Source organism: Motacilla alba, chromosome 2, assembly GCF_015832195.1.
Source record: "Motacilla alba alba isolate MOTALB_02 chromosome 2, Motacilla_alba_V1.0_pri, whole genome shotgun sequence".
In the NCBI taxonomy this organism is placed as follows: domain Eukaryota; kingdom Metazoa; phylum Chordata; class Aves; order Passeriformes; family Motacillidae; genus Motacilla; species Motacilla alba.
The window spans coordinates 743,832-758,763 of NC_052017.1; the positions used below are offsets into that span (position 1 = coordinate 743,832).

Below are 14,932 nucleotides of genomic sequence, written 5' to 3' on the forward strand. Positions count from 1 at the left end.
GAGCCCTTCCCACGTCATTTCCCATCAAATGAGCTCTCCATGAGAACAAAAGCCACTTTATGAGGCGTTTGTTGAGCGGCTGGGGAAATGAGGCAGTGCACATCCCTGCGACACCAAGATGGGGTCCACAGAGGGACGGGCAGGAAAAGGGAGACTTGACAGTCCCCAGTTTGTACTCCACATAAAATCTTTAGGACACACAGCTTCTCCTCAGCTCAGAGTTGGCAGACCTTGCTCTCCAGCCCCTGGCAAATCCTCTGCCATGTCTCTCTGGTGGTTCCAGAGGTTGCTGTGTCCAGCTGATCACCTTGGATCCAGGGGATCTCCAGGACATGACCCACAACCCGTGTCCCTCTGCCTGTGCCCTGCCAGTCACACAATGCTGCCGGTTCCTGGATTGGGCAGTGGAGTGCTGCTCCGTCCCTGAGCACACCCAATCTCAGAGATCGCCATCACACCCCCGGCTCCTGCTGCTCTTCCAGGTGCCCTCACTCCTGCTATCCCTCCGTGAACATTTTCCTTTTTTACAACTTTTTGAGCAGTTATCACCACTAATGGATAAGGCATTGGCTTTGTAAGCCAGGGATTGTCTTCCTAAACTAGGGATTGGAGGTTCTGTCCCATCTGGGGTGCCAGAGCTGAGGCCTTATAAAGCTTCACCTAGAAGAGAAGCTAGACAGAGTTAAACAATGAAGCAGGTATTTAGTAAAATGCCTTAGTGGCTACGTCTTGCACAGTAGCCTGGCCAAGGCTACACCCAAGATGGACTCTAAGTGGTCACAAAATGGATGACGACTCATGAGGTCTCTCATGCTCTTATAAGTTCTGCTGCAATTGTATATTGCAGTTAATTGTCCAGTTACAGCTTTAGGTTATGAAGTTCCATCCTCCTTGTTTTTTTTACTACAATTCACTGCTGTTAGTACTTTTTGGGCCTGGACCTTGTATCCTTGGTCTCAAGCTAGAAAAGGATCGTTTTGTCTACCTACCCTGTGAAGAGAACTTGCTAACACCTAACATGAACTCAGAGCTACACACCAAAGCAGCACAGAATCTGAAAAATGTGAATAATAAAACTCAATATATCATTATCAGCTCGTGGCTCCAGCCTGGCTTCATGAGTGCAGGGTGGCTGCACCCTCCAGCCCAGCCCAGCCCAGCCCTGCAGTGCTGCCAAAGGCCGGCACGGACAATCGGAGCCTCTTCCCTCCTCCCTCCCGATTATTCTGTGGCCTCAGTGCCCACAGGCAGAGGCAGGACACCATCACCACGGCATCTAGCCAGGACAGCAGCACGCAGACACCGCCAGGCAGGACAGCACTTCTGTAATGCTCCAAAGGACTTAGCGGGAGGAGAGGCAGGAAATGGCAGAGAGGATCCAGCCAGGCAGAGCTGCAGTGAGGCTGCAGTGTGGTGCCGTGTCATTGCCACAGCTCCTCCCTGCTCAGCCAGCCAGGGGCACGGGCAGGGGCCCGGCAGCCGTCCCACCCTGTCAGTCACACACCCTGATCTGGGTATCTACGAAATAGAGCTCAAAGTATGGGAAGACCTTCTCAGTGAAGGTGACCTCCAACTGCAAGATCTGCGTCATGTCCTTTGCGTTGCAGAAGGTCACTCGGCCTGCTTCATAATCCAGGCAGATCCTGATTCTCTGCAGTTTTTCTGTGAGTGCCCACCCGTCAGAGGTCATTCCGACTGCTCTGTAGATGCCATCCTCGTCTACTTGAAGGGCCCAGACCTCCTCAGATCTGAGCAGGTCGAGTGGCTCCTTCCTCGGCACAGACTCCAGGGCCACTCCCACGGCCCAGCAGCCCTCTTCCTGGACCTTCACCTCCCAGTAATGACTGCCAGATGTGAACCCCTGGGAGCCCAAGACACTGAAGCTGCCTGTGAACCTCTTGGGGGTATCAGGGAGGTTTTGCTCTTCACCTCCTAACCAGACAATTTTGTGGTCCTTCCAGAGGATCAGGTAAGGATGCGCCGTCTCTGGGTCCAGCGTCACCTGCTCTGATGGATGACAGCAACATCAGCCTGTGCCTGCTGAGAAGAGAACCAGCACCTCTCCTCCACCCTGCACCACGGGGCTGGCACGTGTCCTGGGAGCACAACGGGCACTCCTGCAGCCCCCTCGGGTGGCGTGGGACACGGGACCCTTCCTGTCCCCACGCTGGCACCCGAGGGGGAAAAAAATGCTCCCTGAGGCCGGACTGAGCCAGGCACTGTCCCCACATGCAGGGGACAGACAGGATGGGCTTTGCTCAACCGGCTCCCAGATCTGCTGGATATTGCAGCCTGTGGGGAGCAGAGCATCCCGTGGCTGTGAGCAGGCACTGCTGCAGGGCAGGAGGGGCCAGGCCAGGCCCTGCTCCTGTGACAGGGGCTCACCCAGCTCGCAGCCCTGCTCTGCCAGGCAAGCTGGCAACCTGGCTGCAGAGCCGCAGCTGCCCATCCACCAGGGATGCTCTGCTGCCATCCCGTGGCCATCCCACAAGGCCACACAGCTGTCACTGTGCCGTGTCACCAACCCAGACCCTCTGCTAACCCCACTCCTCCCGGCACTGCAGGGGGGAAACTGAGGCACGACTCTGCTGAGCCCCAGTGCATCATCCCAAAAACGCAGAGTGTGGAGAGCGGCCTCAGCACCAATGGGGCCAGGCAGACCTCAGCCCAGCAACGCCGCATCGTGTGGGCCCTGAGCACCTGCAAAAGCACTTCTGATCACGCCTAAATGCCAGCTAAAACCATGTACAGCCCCTCTGCTTAACTGGGCACAGCTGACACGGCCTCCTGCTGGCCTGGCCTGGCCTGGCGTGGCAGGACAGCATCCCTGGCGCTGCCTGGCACAAGGACAGACCTGGATTGTTAAAGCAGGCCTAGCCAGAACCACAGGACTCAGGTGAGACAGATGCTGGGTTTACATGTGAGGTGTGAGCCTATCTCTGCACCCAGGACATGAGGACACTCATCCTGGAAAGCTTTTCCCCCTCACTTGTGCTCATCAGCTCCAGAAACTTACCCCTTATGCCCCAGTCTATGTCGCTCTGCAGGCTCACTGGAAGAAGCAAAGGGAGATGCATGAGTGTCTCTCCTGTGGCACCTTTCCTGCTCCCCATCAGGGCAGCAAGGCAGATGTGGAGCCCCAGGCTCCAGCAAAGCCCAGCCTGGGCATGGTTCCCATCTGGAGCAGCCGTTTTGCTCCTGAGCCCCAGGCAGAGGCTCCAGGCAGTGAGGATTTCCCACTGCCAGCCCAGCCCAGGGAAGCACAGCACAGAGCCAGCAGGGCTTTACCTCTGAATTTATCCACCATGTCCACGACCTGCTGGCTCCTCTCAGAGAGGCTCTCAATGCTCCTCTGCAGCTCTGGGGAAACTGGCTCTGGGATCGGGGCCTCGGCTGCCCAACAGCTGAGGGGAACAACAGGGAGAGCAGCTCAGAGCCCAGCCACCAGCCAGGGCCAGGAGGGAAACAGGGAAATGCCTGCAGCCACCGATGCCAGGGCAGCTGTGTCCCTGCTGTCAGCACAGGAACCCCATCTTTGGGAGGGGTGCAATGGCCTCTGGTTCCTGGTAACCTCTCATGAAATCCCAAATACCCAGCAGGGCAAACCACCTCCTTCCCAGCTCCTGAGCACTCCCAACCCTCTGCCCAAAGCAGCTGCACAGGAGGAGAGGGACACCGAGCCTGTGTCATACCTGCTCAGGATTGTGCCAACATCCTGCAAGAGAAAAACCACAGGTGAGCTGGGGCACTGCCAGGGGACAGGGAGCTGCAGTGGCTGCCCAGCTGTGTGACACAGCTTAAGGGGGCTGGGGCTCAGCCCAGAGCTCATCCAACCCTCCCTTCCCTCAGGGCCCCGACCAAAAGCAGGCACAGCACAGTGTCACTGAGGGGTGTCACGCTGTCAAGAGTGTCACAGCATGGTGTCACAGCATGGCCCTGGGCTGCAGCAGGATGCAGAGGGTTCTAGATGGGCGTCCCCAGCCCCAGCAGGGGTCACAGTGCCCAGGGGGGGACGCTGCCTCACCATGAGGAACTCGACCGCCGGCTGGTCCCGCTTCTCCTCGATCTGCGCCATCACCGTGTCCAGCAGCGACTCCCTCTCCAAAACCCTGGACGTGTACTCATCACTCCTACTGACCAGCTCCTGGGACATCTGCCCCAGCTGGGCCTGCAGGGTCTTCTTCTGCTCCTCCAGGCACTGCTGCAGCTCCTCAAAGGTCTCGGGCACACGCTCCAACTCCCACATCAGCGCCTTCTGCAAGGCACCGCACGGAGGCCCTGAGCCCACCCAGCCTCCGGCTGCCTCCGCAGGGACACGGCTGCTGCAGAGAGGGGGCAAGGATCACACAGAACGGGACCAGGGCTTTGGAACAGGAGCAGCAGCAAGAACGGAGAGAGGGCTGGCAAGCCTGGATGCTGATGGGCCCAAGGAGGCCACAAGAGATGGACAGAGACAAGAACGCTGCCATGGATTAGGAGATAAATATATATGAGGACAGGGAAGGATGGGACAGACACGATTCCTGGGGAGCCACATGGGTGAGCAGTGGGGGGCATGGAGAGGAACACACACCAGCAGGTCTTCACTCTTCTCGTCTCCGCTTCTCTTCAAGTTTTCCTTCTGTTCTTGTAGAGAAAGCAGGTTGCTCTGCAGTGTGTCCTGCAGCAGGGATTGAAAAAAGGCATTTCTGTCAATTTTGGAGTGACATTCACAGGAGGGAGATGATGTCACCAAACAAGCCCTTTAGGGACAATCCCAGTCTGGGGAGTCAGTGGGGGTGACCCCTGAGTGTCCTGGAGTGAGTTTTGAGCTCAGAGGCAGCAGCCACCTCTCCAAACTCACTTTAGTCAGGCTGGGGAGATGCCCATCCACAGCTCTTATGGCCAGAAACATTTCTGGGATACCTTCAGGTGGAAACCCTGGAGTTTGTGGGGTTTTTTATTTTCATTTTTAATTAGAAAGACCAACTTTCAAAGTTGGAAGAGGGACTTCTGGGAAGAGGTTTGCAGTGACAGTAGCAGGGACTCAGACATGCCCCACAAATTTGCTGGAGTATTAAAAAACTCCAAACTCCTCATGCTGTTGCAGGGAGCCGAGACCCCAGTCCACACTGTGGGGGGAAAGCCTGGCTGGGGACATCTGGGGCACAAGGGACCATGTGGGGACACAGAGGGGTGAGCAGTGAGAGGCAGCTGGGCTCCTGCGCGGGCTGGGGCCAGGCCATGGGGGAAGCAGCAGCCACAGCAGGGTGGGCTACAGCAGCCCCAAGTGGCAGCCAGCCAGGGAGCCCAGGCAGCAGCCGCCAGAGCCCCAGACCCGCGGCTGGCCAGGGACACAACCTGAGCTGGGTGTGGAGGGGAAGCGGAGCCGTGCCCTGAGGGAAGGCCGCACCCTGCTCAGAGGAGCGCCCGCCATGAACGGAGGGGAGCCAGAGCCACAGGCAGAGGAGCTCATGGCCAGAGCAGAGCCCAGCCCGTCCCTGAAGGGAGCCCCGATGTGTGCCCGGCCAGGACACTGCCCTGTGCCCGCAGGGGCCCCGGCCCGTCCCCGCGGGAGCCCAGCCCCGGCCGGAGGGGACCCTGATCTGCGCCCCGAGGCCGCCCCGGCCCCGGCAGCCAAGGCCCCCAGCCCCTGCCCGAGCCCCCGGCCCCTCTGGCGGCGCCGCCCCGTACCCGCAGCTCCCGGGCGGCCTCTTCGGCGGGGCGGACACGGTGCGGGCGGTGCTCGGGCCCGTCCCGGCAGGGCGCGCAGAGCAGGGCGGCGCAGGGCTCGCAGAACAGCGCCAGGGGCTTGCCGTGCTGGGGGCACTGCGGCCGCGCCTCCATCTCCTCCAGGGCTCGGGTCAGCCCGGCCATGTTGCCCAGCGAGCGGATGGGGCGCAGCGAGCCCGGCTTCACCGGGGCGCGGCACTGCGGGCAGGGGGCGCGGCGCGGGGGGTCCCCCAGCACGCCCGCCAGGCACTGCCCGCAGAAGCTGTGCCCGCACTTCGTGAGCACGGGCTGCTCGAACAGATCCAGGCACAGCGGGCAGGTGGCCTCGGCCACCATCTGCTCGCGCAGAGCCAGCAGCTCCTCAGCCATGGCCGCGACGGACGGGAACCGACGGGAAGGGGCCGAGACCGGGACCTTTCCCCGGGGCACAGTCCGCACGATCCGGCAGGCTCCGGCTTGCTCGGGGCGTAGCGCTGCCCGCGCCCGGTTCAATGTTTAAATTCCTATCATCATCATCATCAATAAGCTGGAGCGCGTCCAGCCTGGCTCAGCCGTGGCGGTGGCTCAGAACTGCCGAGGGGAAATCCCATCTCCAGCCCTTGCACTGTGTCCTGGGGGGACTTTATGATGTTCCTATCCCTATTCGTCTGTGTCGCTCAGGAATAAATTCTGCACCTTTAGGATTGGTTCTGAGAGTGAAGAGGGGGTCAGAAGAAGAAGCACGGAGTTTGTTTTCAGAAAAATGCACTCTCTCCCTCATGCCTGCTGTGTGGGACGGTGTTGTCTGCTGCAGGGACAGGCAGCGGGACAGAGCTCTCCTTTGCTTGTCAATACTTTTAGCTAGCTGAGGCAGAGGAGATCCCTGGGCTGTGGGGTTTTTCCCTTTTTCTTTGGAGCTGTTTGAACCTGCTCTGGACTGAACACGCAGAAGAGCACCGGCAGCTCACAGCTGTGGCCCACCGGGCCGGGCCTGGGCCGCAGCATTTCCAGTGCCTGAGGGACTGATAAGAGATTAAGTGAGCCAAGTTACAGCTCTCAAAGGGGACTTTTCTGAGTTTGTCATCTCTTTTGGAGGGGCAAGAGGTTTTACTGCTGAACGTGGGTCATTTTTTGTGCTGGTGAATTCTTTGCCTGTTAAATAAAGATTTTTTTCAATTTTTTTCTCTTTTTTCTGAAGCAGTTGAGGGAGGGGCCTCTTGAATTTGCTTTCCAGAGGAAAACTCTTTAAAGGTTTTCTCCCAGAATTGCCCTAAACCAGGACACACTGCGATCCTCCCCGAGGCCCGGCTCTGGCCGGAGCCACTCCCGGCCAGCCGGGCTGGGTTAGTGCGGTTGGAAGGGATTGTGGCGGGCGGCAGCTGCGCCCTGAGGGAGCCCAGGGTGATGCTGCGCTGCCTCCCTGCGCTGCCGGGCCCGGCCTGCTCGCCCGAAATCCCCCCGAGCCCCGGCTGCTGCGGGCACGAGGGCTCCGGCCTCCATCCCCGCACCGCGTGGCTGCGGCGCCTCTCCCAGCGCCTGCTGCACTCTCAGCCCGGCTCCAGAGCACCCCGAGAGCAGCAGCAGCAGCAGCAGCAGCAGCAGCAGCAGCAGCAGCAGCAGCAGCAGCAGCAGCAGGTAGCCCCAGAAGCTCCCACCCACAGCCATGAGCAGCTGGTGGCTCTCCAAGAATAAAGCAGGGATTCATCAGAAGGCCTCCATGGATCCACCTTGGGCAGCACAAGAGCCCAGCCAGGGCTACAGCCAAGATGGACCAAAGTGGTCACAAAATGGATGAGCGCTCACCCTTTCATAAGTGTGGTCTCACGCTTTCCTAAGTTCTGCTCCATTTGTGTATTGCAGTTAATTGTCCAGTGACAGCTCTAGGTTATGAAGTTCCATCCTCCTTGGCTTTTTCTCTTCAATTCACCGTTGTTTATATTTTTTGGGCCTGGACCTTGTGACGGGTATCCTTGGTCTCAAGCTAGAAAAGGACTGTGTTTTCTACCTACCCTGTGAAGAGAACTTGCTAAGACTTAACATGAAGCTCAGAGGTATCGAGTTTTCTCTGGGTCTTGGTTCTTCAAAGAGGCAGGAGCAGTTGTTGCTTGCAGTGAAGTTCTTCAGCGCACGAGTACATCGGGCTCGAAGGCAAAGGGCTGGAAGTGGAAAAGCCCGTGCTAAAGCTTTCTGGTGTGGAGGCCCGAGCGGAGGCAGCAGCAGCTGCACAGCACAGAGCCCCAGGCAGAGGCAGCAGTAGAAGCTGCCTTGCAGAGAATGCCAGGCCAAAGCAGCAGCAGCAGCCCCACACCTTCCTTCTTCCTTCTTCTTTCTGGTGGTGGTGATGATGGTAGAGCCCCACAGGGCACAAAGCACCAGGGCTCAGTCTGAAGGCTGTTCAGACTTATTTATTAAAGCAGCAGGGTGCTTTTATAGTTTGACAAGATGTTTACATTTACTTAAGGAACACATACACTGCCCATTGGTCATAAAGAAAAAACAAAACTTTCACTGGGTGAAAGCAGCCAGGCCACTGTGTAAGCCAGCCAAAGTCTAGATCTCTTTGCTTACACTTTTTTTCTCTCTGTTTCCTCACGTTGTTGTGGTGATAGCTTTTGTAAATTCCTTGAGAGAGATATGAGGCCTTCCTTATCTTCAGGAAGCCTTGGCTGGCTCACAAGAACAGCACAGAAATGTCTTTCCCACAGGTGGTGGCCCGTACCCCAATACAGGGCTTTTTATACATAAAACAACCTATCAGCTAAAAACACGATTCTCAAACATTCTTTCTGCATCACTCTAAACTTGATTCTAATGTACAAAAGTAATAGGAAAGTAGTAACAGTTCTTACCTGAATTTTTACACATATATCTTTATCTATTTACCCATATAGCTTTATCTTTTAAGTGAAAAATTCTGTTTGGTCTGTTCAATATATCTTTGTCTATTTATGCATATGTGAATAATTCTATCTGTTTTGTCTGTCAAGAAACCCAAGCAATATTCCACTATGTTTTTAGTTATGTCTAGAGCTAAGTTACTGAACTTTACACTAGGCCTTGGGGCCTTTGCTAGCTCCCAGAGTTTCCCAAGGCACTTAAAGAAGACATATATTTCTATTTTCTTATTTTACACTTCTGCATAGTATCTATGTGGCTTCATATACTTTAATTTCTCTAAAGGCTTTAACTCAACCCCTGCTTTCATTTCTCTCTCTGAGGAAACTGGAGAGGCTTGCATTCCAATACAGAGCTACACACCAAAGCAGCAGAGAATCCAAAAAATATGAGTGCAAAAATTCAAGGCATCGTTATCAGCTCGTGGCTCCAGCCTGGCTTCCTGAGTGCAGGGTGGCTGCACCCTCCAGCCCAGCCCAGCCCAGCCCTGCAGTGCTGCCAAAGGCCGGCACGGACAATCGGAGCCTCTTCCCTCCTCCCTCCCGATTATTCTGTGGCCTCAGTGCCCACAGGCAGAGGCAGGATACCATCACCACGGCATCTAGCCAGGACAGCAGCACGCAGACACCGCCAGGCAGGACAGCACTTCTGTAATGCTCCAAAGGACTCAGCGGGAGGAGAGGCAGGAAATTGCAGAGAGGATCCAGCCAGGCAGAGCTGCAGTGAGGCTGCAGTGTGGTGCCGTGTCATTGCCACAGCTCCTCCCTGCTCAGCCAGCCAGGGGCACGGGCAGGGGCCCGGCAGCCGTCCCACTCTGTCAGTCACACACCCTGATCTGGGTATCTCGGTAATAGAGCTGAAAGTACGGGAAGACTTTCTCAGTGAAGGTGGCCTCCAACTGCAAGATTTGCATCATGTCCTTCACGTTGTAGAAGGTGACTCGGCCTGCTTCGTAATCCAAGCAGACCCTGATTCTGTGGTGTTTTTCCTTGAGTGCCAGCACCTCAGAGGTTATGCCGACTGCACTGCAGATGCCATCCTGGTCCAGTTGCAGCCCCCAGACCTTCCCAGATCTGAGCAGGTGGAGCGGCTCCTTCCTCGGCACGGACTCCAGGGCCACTCCCACAACCCAGTACCCCTGTTTCCAGACCTCCACCTCCCAGAAATGCCTCCCAGACGTGAACCCCTGGGAGCCCAAGACACTGTAGCTGCTCAAGAACCTCTTGGGGTTGTCGGGGAGGATTTCATTTCCATATCCAAACCACACCCTTTTGCGGTCATCTGAGAGGATCAGGTTATCACTCGCCGTCTCTGGGTCCAGCGTCACCTGCTCTGATGGATGACAGCAACATCAGCCTGTGCCTGCTGAGAAGAGAACCAGCACCTCTCCTCCACCCTGCACCACGGGGCTGGCACGTGTCCTGGGAGCACAACGGGCGCTCCTGCAGCCCCCTCGGGTGGCGTGGGACACGGGACCCTTCCTGTCCCACGCTGGCACCCGAGGGGGAGAGGATGCTCCCTGAGGCCGGACTGAGCCAGGCACTGTCCCCACATGCAGGGGACAGACAGGATGGGCTTTGCTCAACCTGCTCCCAGATCTGCTGGATATTGCAGCCTGTGGGGAGCAGAGCATCCCGTGGCTGTGAGCAGGCACTGCTGCAGGGCAGGAGGGGCCAGGCCAGGCCCTGCTCCTGTGACAGGGGCTCACCCAGCTCGCAGCCCTGCTCTGCCAGGCAAGCTGGCAACCTGGCTGCAGAGCCGCAGCTGCCCATCCACCAGGGATGCTCTGCTGCCATCCCGTGGCCATCCCACAAGGCCACACAGCTGTCACTGTGCCGTGTCACCAACCCAGACCCTCTGCTAACCCCACTCCTCCCGGCACTGCAGGGGGGAAACTGAGGCACGACTCTGCTGAGCCCCAGTGCATCATCCCAAAAACGCAGAGTGTGGAGAGCGGCCTCAGCACCAATGGGGCCAGGCAGACCTCAGCCCAGCAACGCCGCATCGTGTGGGCCCTGAGCACCTGCAAAAGCACTTCTGATCACGCCTAAATGCCAGCTAAAACCATGTACAGCCCCTCTGCTTAACTGGGCACAGCTGACACGGCCTCCTGCTGGCCTGGCCTGGCCTGGCGTGGCAGGACAGCATCCCTGGCGCTGCCTGGCACAAGGACAGACCTGGATTGTTAAAGCAGGCCTAGCCAGAACAACAGGACTCAGCTGAGACAGATGCTGGGTTTACATGTGAGGTGTGAGCCTATCTCTGCACCAAGGACATGAGGACACTCATCCTGGAAAGCTTTTCCCCCTCACTTGTGCTCATCAGCTCCAGAAACTTACCCCTTATGCCCCAGTCTATGTCGCTCTGCAGGCTCACTGGAAGAAGCAAAGGGAGATGCATGAGTGTCTCTCCTGTGGCACCTTTCCTGCTCCCCATCAGGGCAGCAAGGCAGATGTGGAGCCCCAGGCTCCAGCAAAGCCCAGCCTGGGCATGGTTCCCATCTGGAGCAGCCGTTTTGCTCCTGAGCCCCAGGCAGAGGCTCCAGGCAGTGAGGATTTCCCACTGCCAGCCCAGCCCAGGGAAGCACAGCACAGAGCCAGCAGGGCTTTACCTCTGAATTTATCCACCATGTCCACGACCTGCTGGCACTTCTCAGAAAGGCTCCTAAAGCTCCTCTGCAGCTCTGGGGAAACTGGCTCTGGGATCGGGGCCTTGGCTGCCTCACAGCTGAGGGCAACAACAGGGAGAGCAGCTCAGAGCCCAGGCACCAGCCAGGGCCAGGAGGGAAACAGGGAAATGCCTGCAGCCACCGATGCCAGGGCAGCTGTGTCCCTGCTGTCAGCACAGGAACCCCATCTTTGGGAGGGGTGCAATGGCCTCTGGTTCCTGGTAACCTCTCATGAAATCCCAAATACCCAGCGGGGCAAACCACCTCCTTCCCAGCTCCTGAGCACTCCCAACCCTCTGCCCAAAGCAGCTGCACAGGAGGAGAGGGACACCGAGCCTGTGTCATACCTGCTCAGGATTGTGCCAACATCCTGCAAGAGAGAAACCACAGGTGAGCTGGGGCACTGCCGAGGGACAGGGAGCTGCAGTGGCTGCCCAGCTGTGTGACACAGCTTAAGGGGGCTGGGGCTCAGCCCAGAGCTCATCCCAACCCTCCCTTCCCTCAGGGCCCCGACCAAAAGCAGGCACAGCACAGTGTCACTGAGGGGTGTCACGCTGTCAAGAGTGTCACAGCATGGTGTCACAGCATGGTGTCACAGCATGGCCCTGGGCTGCAGCAGGATGCAGAGGGTTCTAGATGGGCGTCCCCAGCCCCAGCAGGGGTCACAGTGCCCAGGGGGGGACGCTGCCTCACCATGAGGAACGCGACCGCCGGCTGGTCCCGCTTCTCCTCGATCTGCGCCATCACCGTGTCCAGCAGCGACTGCCTCTCCAAAACCCTGGACGTGTACTCATCACTCCTACTGACCAGCTCCTGGGACATCTGCCCCAGCTGGGCCACCAGCGTCTTCTTCTGCTCCTCCAGGCTCTGCTGCAGCTCCTCAAAGGTCTTGGGCACACGCTCCAACTCCCACATCAGCGCCTTCTGCAAGGCACCGCACGGAGGCCCTGAGCCCACCCAGCCTCCGGCTGCCTCCGCAGGGACACGGCTGCTGCAGAGAGGGGGCAAGGATCACACAGAACGGGACCAGAGCTTTGGAACAGGAGCAGCAGCAAGAACGGAGAGAGGGCTGGCAAGCCTGGATGCTGATGGGCCCAAGGAGGCCACAAGAGATGGACAGAGACAAGAACGCTGCCATGGACTAGGAGATAAATATATATGAGGACAGGGAAGGATGGGACAGACACGATTCCTGGGGAGCCACATGGGTGAGCAGTGGGGGGCATGGAGAGGAACACACACCAGCAGGTCTTCACTCTTCTGGTCACTGTTGTGCTTCCATTTTTTCTTCTGTTCTTGTAGAGAAAGCAGGTTTCTCTGGAGTTTCTCCTGCAGCAGGGATTAAAAAAAAGGCATTTTTGGTAATTTTGGAGTGACATTCACAGGAGGGAGATGATGTCAGCAAATACCCCTTTGGAGACAATCCCAATCTGGGGAGTCAGTGGGGGTGACCCCGGAGTGTCCGGGAGTGACTTTTGAGCTCAGAGGCAGCAGCCACCTCTCCAAACTCACTTTAGTCAGGCTGGGCAGATGCCCATCCACAGCTCTTATGGCCAGAAACATTTCTGGGATACCTTCTGGTGGAAACTCTGGAGTTTGTGGGGTTTTTTATTTTCATTTTTAATTAGAAAGACCAACTTTCAAAGTTGGAAGAGGGACTTCTGGGAAGAGGTTTGCAGTGACAGTAGCAGGGACTCAGACATGCCCCACAAATCTCCTGGAGTATTAAAAAACTCCGCATGCTCTGAGTCATCTCCTGCGTTGCAGCGAGCCGAGACCCCAGGCCACACTGTGGGGGGAAAGCCTGGCTGGGGACATCTGGGGCACAAGGGACCATGTGGGGACACAGAGGGGTGAGCAGTGAGAGGCAGCTGGGCTCCTGCGCGGGCTGGGGCCAGGCCATGGGGGAAGCAGCAGCCCCAGCAGGGTGGGCTACAGCAGCCCCAAGTGACAGCCAGCCAGGGAGCCCAGGCAGCAGCCTCCAGAGCCCCAGGCAGAGGAGCTCATGGCCAGAGCAGAGCCCAGCCCGTCCCTGAAGGGAGCCCCGATGTGTGCCCGGCCAGGACACTGCCCTGTGCCCGCAGGGGACCCGGCCCGTCCCCGCGGGAGCCCAGCCCCGGCCGGAGGGGATCCCCAGCTGTGGCCGGAGGGGACCCTGCTCTGCGCCCCGAGGCCGCCCCGGCCCGGGCAGCCAAGGCCCCCAGCCCCTGCCCGAGCCCCCGGCCCCTCTGGCGGCGCCGCCCCGTACCCGCAGCTCCCGGGCGGCCTCTTCGGCGGGGCGGACACGGTGCGGGCGGTGCTCGGGCCCGTCCCGGCAGGGCGCGCAGAGCAGGGCGGCGCAGGGCTCGCAGAACAGCGCCAGGGGCTTGCCGTGCTGGGGGCACCGCGGCCGCGCCGCCACTTCCTCCAGGGCCCGGGCCAGCCCGGCCATGTTGCCCAGCGAGCGGTTCGGTCGCAGCGAGCCCGGCTCCACCGGGGCGCGGCACTGCGGGCAGGGGGCGCGGCGCGGGGGGTCCCCCAGCACGCCCGCCAGGCACTGCCCGCAGAAGCTGTGCCCGCATTCCGTGAGCTTGGGCTGCTCGAACAGATCCAGGCACAGCGGGCAGGTGGCCTCGGCCACCATCTGCTCGCGCAGAGCCAGCAGCTCCTCAGCCATGGCCGCGACGGCGAGGGACGCGGAAGGGACGGAAGGGGCCGGGTTTGGGGCCAGGGCCGGGCCCGCCGCGGGGGCGGGCCGGGCCGCGACCGAAACGAGCCGGGCTGCAGGGCCGGCAGTGGGCTTGGAGGTGTGTCTGAGAATGTGAGTGTGTTTGTGTATCCGTGTCCTTGCACACACGTGCCTCCCTGCGCTGCCGGGCCCGGCCTGCTCGCCCGAAATCCCCCAGAGCCCCGGCTGCTGCGGGCACGAGGGCTCCGGCCTCCATCCCCGCACCGCGTGGCTGCGGCGCCTCTCCCAGCGCCTGCTGCACTCTCAGCCCGGCTCCAGAGCACCCCGAGAGCAGCAGCAGCAGCAGCAGCAGCAGCAGCAGCAGCAGCAGCAGCAGCAGCAGCAGCAGCGCCGGGTGCAGCAGAGCCCCTCGTGCTGCCTGCTGCTTCTCGGCCTGCTGGGCCCACATTGGCCCTTCTGTGCTGCTGCCCTGGGCCCGGCGCCGGAGGGGGCTGGGTGCCCAAAACCAAGGCCCCGCACTCAGCCGTGGCTTCTGCTCCTCCTCCACGCTCCCGTGCTGCCAGCCGGGGCCCCAGGAGTGTTTTGGAGGCACCGTCCACCCCCTGACACGATAAAGCAGTCGAACAAATCCCTCTCCAGGCGCTTACTGCCCTGCCGTGGCCGTGCCCTCCTGAGTGTCCCTGCCACCCCACTGCCAGCTTCCCTGCCCCGGTGGCTGCCAGGCCCTGGGCCAGCGGCTGGGACAGGCCATGACGGCGCTGCCAGCCCCCTGCCCGCCGTCCCTGCAGCACCCCGGGGTGACAGCCCCATGTCCCCACTCATCTGGGGTCCCTGGGCTGCTGCCCCGGGGGTACACTGCCCATCTCACAGCCAGGTGGGGACAGCGGTGGCTCCTGCTCGTCCCCTGTTCCTGGAGCTGCTTTCTGGCTGCATCTGTGTCCAGTTCTTCCAGCAGCCCAGGCCAGGGAAGGCTGGCTGAGTGTCACCGGTGGCCCAAGCTGCAGGGACAG

General features: G+C 59.5%; 3 protein-coding genes across 5 annotated transcripts; all 3 read right to left on the bottom strand.

Annotated features, from left to right (window-relative positions):
• Positions 1-700: 700 nt before the first annotated feature.
• Positions 701-6,283, bottom strand: LOC119698284 (E3 ubiquitin-protein ligase TRIM7-like). The gene is made up of 7 exons (XM_038130019.1): positions 5,674-6,283; positions 4,574-4,660; positions 4,025-4,255; positions 3,693-3,715; positions 3,289-3,404; positions 3,017-3,052; positions 701-2,007 (listed from the first exon to the last, which is right to left on the bottom strand). The coding sequence occupies exons 1-7, from the start codon at positions 6,079-6,081 to the stop codon at positions 1,493-1,495; spliced, it is 1,416 nt and encodes a 471-aa protein (XP_037985947.1). The 5' UTR covers positions 6,082-6,283; the 3' UTR covers positions 701-1,492.
• Positions 6,284-8,081: 1,798 nt separating this feature from the next.
• On the bottom strand, positions 8,082-13,936 carry LOC119698311 (E3 ubiquitin-protein ligase TRIM68-like). Its single transcript, XM_038130068.1, has 7 exons — positions 13,503-13,936; positions 12,272-12,583; positions 11,948-12,178; positions 11,602-11,624; positions 11,198-11,313; positions 10,926-10,961; positions 8,082-9,918 (listed from the first exon to the last, which is right to left on the bottom strand). Exons 1-7 carry the CDS (start codon positions 13,908-13,910, stop codon positions 9,404-9,406), a joined length of 1,641 nt encoding a protein of 546 aa, XP_037985996.1. The 5' UTR covers positions 13,911-13,936; the 3' UTR covers positions 8,082-9,403.
• On the bottom strand, positions 10,117-12,284 carry LOC119698288 (tripartite motif-containing protein 15-like). Of its 3 annotated transcripts, none has more exons than XM_038130023.1 (3): positions 11,948-12,283; positions 11,602-11,624; positions 10,117-11,313 (listed from the first exon to the last, which is right to left on the bottom strand). In XM_038130023.1, exons 1-3 carry the CDS (start codon positions 12,167-12,169, stop codon positions 11,022-11,024), a joined length of 537 nt encoding a protein of 178 aa, XP_037985951.1. In that variant the 5' UTR covers positions 12,170-12,283; the 3' UTR covers positions 10,117-11,021. The 3 variants fall into 3 exon arrangements, 2 of the variants coding, with proteins under 2 accessions (XP_037985951.1, XP_037985952.1); XR_005256101.1 differs by lacking the exon at positions 11,602-11,624 and having other exon boundaries at positions 10,949-10,961; positions 11,198-11,313; positions 11,948-12,284; XM_038130024.1 differs by lacking the exon at positions 11,602-11,624 and having other exon boundaries at positions 11,948-12,284.
• Positions 13,937-14,932: the final 996 nt, after the last annotated feature.